We start from the raw sequence: 7,531 nt of genomic DNA on the forward strand, positions 1-7,531 counted from the left end.
AATATCGATATTAGTCACGATATGTAAAAAAGAAATGCATAATTTATATTGTTTTTAATGTTTTTTTCTGCTCTTGGTCCACTGCCTGCCTAACCCAGATAATGAATAGCATACCCATGCATGCACACTGCACAGTACACATAGAATAACCCAGATAATGAATAGCACTACCCATGCATGCACACTGCACAGCACACATAAAGACATTAAATGCCTTATTTCCATTTTATAACAATGGTTTTATTGAAATAACCACACCTGGTTACAGATGGACTGATTTTTTGCACGTGCTACGAGCATGCATAGTGTGTCTGTTAATTAATTTGACACATACACCAATACCTCATTTCAAGCCGTCTTCGGCGATATGTACACCATTGTTTCCTGTTGAGATTGGCACACTTCACCCAGGTTTTTTTCATCTCACTCACGTCAGTTTGTCTGCTGACCTCACTCAGCAACGAAATAAACAGAACATAAACAAAAATGAAAATAAAACAAGTCACAGGAGCCAAGCAGTGATCACCCCGTGATGTGCACTGCATAGGGGTGTAACGATATAGTAACTGTATCGAAATATCGTTTTTAACTTAAAAAATCGAAGTAGATCGAAATGAAAACAGCTAAAATCGAATCGTATCGTTTTATTTTGTATCGTATCGAATCGGCAGTGCAAAGAATCGATTGTATCGATACTACCTACTTGTGCATTGTATTTAGTATTTTTAAGAAGAATAAATGAAAAGGAGGGGTTTAATTACTTTTCCTTTCCATATAGCTACACTGGTCTATCGATAAATGTGTGTAATCTCTGGGTTCATGTCAAGGTGCAGGTTTGTCCATATGCAATGGCCATGTATTTGGCAGATAATCACTGTGTTTACTTATTTCTATCCATAATAATACATGTTTCCCTTAAAAACCTGCACTATCCACACCTTTCACACAGATTTAATTTCTTTGCTAAATAGTTACTATATCGATTTTAAATCATTGAATCGAATCGTATCGTATCTCCATGAATGAACCAATATCGTCTATGTATCGTATCGTCAACCATGTATCGTGATATGTATCGAATCGCTATTAAAATGTATCGTTACACCCCTAGCACTGCAATGTAGTTTCAAAGCCACTACTTTCCAGGCACTCTCCGGCCCAAGTCACAGACTTTCACGACGACAGCGTGTAGGCCTCCTCTCCTCTCCTGCGTGAACATCGCGCGGATGTAGTTTACTCCGGATCTGATCTGACTCCCGAGTCCCGCCGCCATGTTCACATGCATCCACAAAAAGGTCCACGTACATCTCCATGCCCACGGCACCAACAGACTGATGTGTCCATAAAAACACCAAAGCAACGAGACAGTCCCGTAGCCCCAGGGCCACACGCTTAAAACAGGCTCAAGTTAAACAGATAAGAGGTAGGCCGCTGTATCCTATGCATTGTTCCACGCAAGGCACAGAAGGCCCTTCCCCCACGTTATCTGCCAGCCGATCAGAAAAAAAACAGGAAAAAAGCCTAAACTACTATATACACGAATAAAACAAAGTTCCTCAAGACATGCACAGCTTGGGCAATGTGATGAGTCACCACAAGAAAAAAAAGAAGACAGGAAAAAAAGCAAGAAAAAGAGAAAGTAGGAAAAAAACTGCAGAGCCGAACTGAGATGCGACTGCTTCCCTCAAAGGGCGCAGACAAAAGAATAAGAAGACACGTGTGACATGTGTGACAAGTGTGATCTGGGCAGCTTGCCCCAGGAAATGTGCCAAGCTCAATAGGGAACAATGGTACCTTGCATGTTGATACCTCCATATCGATACATTTTCGATATATTGCCCAGCCTTACTCAGTATCATCTCTGAGGTGGGGATGGACTCCCTGGGAGTCCTCCATAGAGGACTCCCAGACTCTCTCAGGGGAGAGTCTGAGGTGGGGATGGACTCCCAGACTCTCTCAGGGGAGAGTCTGGGAGTCCTCCATAGACAACGCTTTACGATGACGTAGTTACTCACTTTGACTGACAGGTCCAGTCCGTAGTCATCAGTCCGTAGTCATCCGTAGTCAGAACAGCAAATACGTCTTTTCCAGACAGAAATTCCAAAAGTGCAAACTGTTCTGAGATGCCGTTGATTTCAGATAAAACTTCGCTTAATACAGCTTTTATTTGCGATTTGTAAACTCGCATCGGGTATGGGGGCCGCCATGTTTGTTTTCAAAATGTGAGAGCTGCTGCAGCCGTTCGACCAATCAGGAGCGGTGTGAGGCGGGTCACTCCAAATGCAGCCATTTGATTGGAAATCAGAACGTATTTTTGGCCACGGTTTTGGCCGTGCAAGGCTAGGGATGGACATGGACACTACTCCATAATCCTACTGAATTTCCACAAGGACAAATAAAGGGTCTCTCTGGCTCTTTGGTCTTCATGGCTGCCAGTTCCCATCTGACGTGCTGTGGCAATTCAGACTGCTCCAGATCGTACTGAATAACCGACAGCTTGCATAACGTCTTGAGACTGGTGTTCAAGTCCAAGATGTGGAGATTATCATCAGATGCCCAATTCATGCTGCCAAAGACCACAATTCGGTCTCCCACCACGCAGCACTGCATCCCAAAATGTGTATGCGGGACTTTCCCCTTGGCCTGGATCCTCTTCCAGGTGAAGGTCGCCGGATTTAACTTCCACAGATCTATTGTGGTGTGCTGCGGAGGACGAGCCGCCAACATGTACAGCTCTCCACTGTAGGCAACCACGCAGTCATACTGTGTGAACGTTTCCGTAGAAGAAGACAAGGCACGAGGCGAGCTCAGCCAGCAGTTGGTCTCCGTGTCGAACACGCTCACGTACCACATGTACTCTCCGTGCATCTTTCCGCACCCGACTACAAACATCTTTGTTCCGATGATGTTTGGGATGTTGGCGACGGAATTACGACTCCCTTCTCCTCCTGAAGAGGATGGCGCCGTGCCCCCGGCGTTAATGAAAGACCAGACCATTGTGGTGGTGTCCAGCTTGCAGATCTCACTAGGACTGGGGTCAGTCAGAAAGACATAAATGACCCGCCGCGAGACACAGGCGGCCGCACGGCCGCACGGCGTCACCTCCGGACCGTTCCCTGAAACCTCCGGCTTAAACAGTCTGCGGCTTTCCAAGTCGAACGCAAAGAGCATAAAGTGAAATTGATTGCGATTAAAAAGAAACCCCAAGATGTAGACAATACCGTCGATCAACAAAGCCGCGTCGGGAAAATATTTGAGAAGGCCGTCGAGAGGACATTCTCCTCTCGGGATCGTCAACGGAGGCAACTTGGTCCAGCGCAGAGACACTGTGTTGAAGACATGCATGTCGGTCGTCAAATGGTCGTTGAGGTTTTTGAAGAATCCGATGGCGTAGATGTCCTGTCCCACTGCCACAGCCACACGGTGGTCTCCTCCAGGTACTCGGTCCAGATCCACAGTCCAGCGGTACATCCTGTGATATGGATGTGACCACCCAACTCCTCAGGATCCCCTGATGGGTCACTGAAAAATAGATATATATTTTACTGGTTCGGACCTGATCAGCCTTGCCAAGTCCACTGACTTGCTAACGTCACTCCTCAACACTACCGACCGTGTTGCACAGCCGCTTGCTTTCAAGACTATATGAATGTTTTTTTCACACAGACTCACTTACTGTCGCTTCCAGTGAGTTAAGAGAAGAGGGGGGTTCGCAATGTACTGCCCTGTTGATATGTTGGTATGTTGCTATACGCTATACCTGTGATTCTGGGTTCTCTGATACTACTCGTTACTGTATTTGCATTGTTCACCAGTAACTGCTTTGCTGCCTCCTGCTACAGTCTGTCCGTCTGTCTGTCTGTCTGTCTGTCTGTCTGTCTGTCTGTCTGTCTGTCTGTCTGTCTGTCTATCTAGGTAATAATAATAATATATGTATTGCTATGTGTTGCTCTCTGGCAGAATGTAGTTCTATTGTGCCTGGTGACACTTTAATTACTACAGCGGAGTGGTCACACGAAGCTCGGCCAATCCGTGGAGCCCAGCCGTCGGAGTTGGCCAATCACAAAGTCCACATGATTTGTGGTGTGTGTGTGTGTGTGTGTGTGTGTGTGTGTGTGTGTGTGTGTGTGTGTGTGTGTGTGTGTGTGTGTGTGTGTCTGAAACCCTCAGAACTGAGCGAACACCTCTCAGGGCGGCAGAGAGGACATGGCACAAGACGAAGCAACCAGAGGACCTATCTCACTTTCACTCACTCCTGTCAGGTTTCTCCCTCTCACTCTCCACTGCAAAATCAGCATTCTACCACACAAAGATTCAATCATGTACCTCAAACCCTAGGAAACTATTTAGCACTTTCTCGACCCTCCTCAAACCTCCTCCACCCCCCCCCCTCCCCCCCCCCCCCCCCCACCCTCTTCTCTCTCAGCGGATGATTTTGTCACCTACTTTGAAAACCTACTCTCTCTGCAGATGATGTCCTAAAACTAATGACCTCCTCGAGACCTACCACCTGCGCCCTCGACCCAATCCCTTCTCCAATCTTCCAGACGATTGCACCTGACCTACTTCCCTTCATAACCGCTATCATCAACAGTTCTGTAACTTCAGGCTGTGTCCCATCTGCCTTTAAGGCAGCTAGAGTATCACCACTCCTCAAGAAACCAACTCTTGACCCCTCGGACGTCAAGAACTACAGACCAGTATCCCTCCTATCCTTTCTTTCAAAAACCCTTGAACGTGTGGTCTCTAACCAGCTTTCTCTCCATCTCTCACAGAACAACCTGCTGGATCCCAACCAGTCAGGTTTTAAACCGGCCCATTCCACAGAAACGGCACTCCTAGCAGTCAGGCTGCCTCCCACTCTGATGTCCTGATTCTTCTGGATCTATCAGCGGCATTCGACACAGTGAATCATCAGCTGCTCCTGGACACCCTTGCTGACCTAGGCATACTGATGACACTCAACTGTTTTTGTCCTTCCCCCCCTCTGCCACCCAGGTGGAAGAACGCATTGCTGCATGTTTGGCCGACATCTCGCAGTGGATGTCAGCCCACCACCTCAAGCTGAACCCGGACAAGACGGAGCTTCTCTTCTTCCCAGCTAAGTCTTGCCCCATGCAAGATCTCACTATTTCCATAGATAATGCATTGGTGACTTCAGTTCCAACTGCTAGAAACCTTGGTGTGGTCCTGGACAGCCAGCTATCATTCAAGGCACACATTGCATCAGTCACCCGGTCCTGTAGGTTCACACTCTATAACATCCGTAAAATACGACCTTTCCTCTAGGGATGTCACCGAATAATCGATTTTCGAATATTCGTTAGATTAATCAATATTCGATTTTAATATTTCATAATCGATTTTTTTTCTTTTTTTTTTCGTTTTTTTTTTTTTTTTTTTTTTAATACTATTTTTTGGCTTAGTTAGTTAGTTTCAACCAAAATATAGAATATAGGTTAACAATAGTATTAATGATAATAGTAAATGGCCATTGATTTATTATTCACACCAGCACCAACTGTAAACTGTAGAGTGAAGGAGCACAGCAGAGTGGCTGCCTGCTACACACTCCCCTCCCCCCCCTGTCTCAGACACAGGTGTGATTGATTCAGGCTTGATTGTTTGGTACTTGGTGGCCATCATCAAAGAAAAGGGAAAACAGCGTCCTCTGTATTGTAAAGCATCACAGAATCTGTTCTTGAGAGATTAGGTGAACAGTACACTGGCACACTAAAAAGAAAGATGAAGAGTAGTAGTTAGGCTACCAATTACCTGAAGAGCCATGTTGTACATATGTAAATGTGCATTGAAATCCAGTAAAAAAAAAAAAAAAACGAAAAACAGAAGAAAAAAAAAAAGTTTTTTTTTTTTTTTTTATAAAAAAATAATAATAATTAATTATCGATTTTCGAATAATATTCGAATATTGCTATAGAATAATCGATTTTGATAAAGGTCCATTTTTGACATCCCTACTTTCCTCACCCAGGAGGCAGCCCAGCTCCTCATCTAGACATCTGTCATATCAAAACTTGACTATTGTAATTCTCTCCTCACTGGTCTCCCGGCATGTGCACTTAAACCTCTCCAACTGATCCAAAATGCCGCGGCACGACTGGTCTTCCACTGGCTCCCAGTTGCTGCCCGCACGGAATACAAAACACTGATGCTGACCTTCAAAGCAGCCAAAGGTATGGCTCCTCCATACATCCAAAACCTGATCAACCCCTACACCCCCACCCGTGCACTTAGATCAACCAACACAGGGATGCTGACAGAACCCTCGCTAAAAACCCCAGGGCAAAAATCCACTCGTCCGAGACAGTTTGCCCTCCTGGCTCCCAAGCTGTGGAATAAAGCTGTCGCACTTAGAACAGACTCACAGACAAACAGACTCACTCACTAGCTTTCGCCGTGGAAGACTCGACTTTTCAGACTCCACCTAAACCCTTAGCACTATTGGAAAAATCAATGACCATACATGAAGCTAGTTAGCATTTGTTTTTAGGTTTTTTTAGAAACCTTTTTTTTCCTTTACAGATTATATTGTTTTTTTCTAGGTAGATATTAATTTGCATTTGTTATATTGCTGCTGATGTACTGACACTTGTTTATTATTGTGATGTTATTTGCTTATTGTAAGTCGCTTTGGATTAAAAGCATCTGCTAAATGCCTAAACTGTAAACTGTGTGTGTGTGTGTGTGTGTGTGTGTGTGTGTGTGTGTGTGTGTGTGTGTGTGTGTGTGTGTGTGTGTGTCAGTCAATGCAGAGCTTGATTAACACTAATGAAACCACCGTAGACTGACAGGAAATGGGAGGAGAGATGGGGAGCGTCACGCTGCAAAGGTGGTCCGGATCGGGAATCGAACCGGCGACGCCGCCAGGCATCCATGACTATGTGGCAATGCATAAGTGGTATGCGCCTGGACCAGTAGGCCCCATACCAAATTGACAACTCTGAAAACACAAAGCAAACTAGAAGCAGTGCTCTTCCGAGCACAGGTCTCCACCAGGCCAGGCGGCCTGTTATAGCGCCACCATGAGGCTGATTTGAAAAGTTTGAAGTGGCATTTCTTCCTCGGCCTAGTGGGAATGTCCATGCACAATTTCACAAACATTGCACGCTGTGTTCATGATTTAAGTAAAAAAAAAAAAAGTATGAATGTTTTTTTGGAAGCTGCAGTGATTATTATGCCAAAACTAAAAAAAACAAGCCAAAATACGAATATTTTCTTACTGTTTTACGAGTAGTTTTTTTGGTTACTTCATCACGAATGCTTTCATCATCTGCACGAGTACGAATCTCAATCAGCAGTTAGGACACTGCCAAAAATCACATGATAGGCATAGAGCCAATGATGTGAGGCCTGTCCCACTAGCCAATCAAAAGGCTCCGGAGTTGGCATGGCAACCAGCTGTTGCCATGTCTTCTAAAAGTGAGTACTCTGGGCTTTCTTATCCATAATTTTAGCTAATTCCATCACCAGTCCCTATGGAGGTCTAAATGCTCAAAAAATAATACATAAA

The 7,531-nt window shown here is 45.0% G+C and overlaps 1 protein-coding gene across 1 annotated transcript; it reads right to left on the reverse strand.

Moving 5' to 3' along the window:
• Positions 1 to 1,163: 1,163 nt before the first annotated feature.
• Positions 1,164 to 3,471, reverse strand: LOC308289450 (kelch domain-containing protein 3-like; the record flags this gene model as incomplete). Its single annotated transcript, XM_080731139.1, has 2 exons — positions 1,164 to 1,331; positions 2,491 to 3,471. 2 exons carry the CDS (start codon positions 3,469 to 3,471, stop codon positions 1,164 to 1,166), a joined length of 1,149 nt encoding a protein of 382 aa, XP_080587265.1.
• Between the last annotated feature and the right edge of the window lie 4,060 nt (positions 3,472 to 7,531).

This window comes from Nannobrachium achirus (assembly GCF_963921795.1).
Source record: "Nannobrachium achirus genome assembly, chromosome: 8".
In the NCBI taxonomy this organism is placed as follows: domain Eukaryota; kingdom Metazoa; phylum Chordata; class Actinopteri; order Myctophiformes; family Myctophidae; genus Nannobrachium; species Nannobrachium achirus.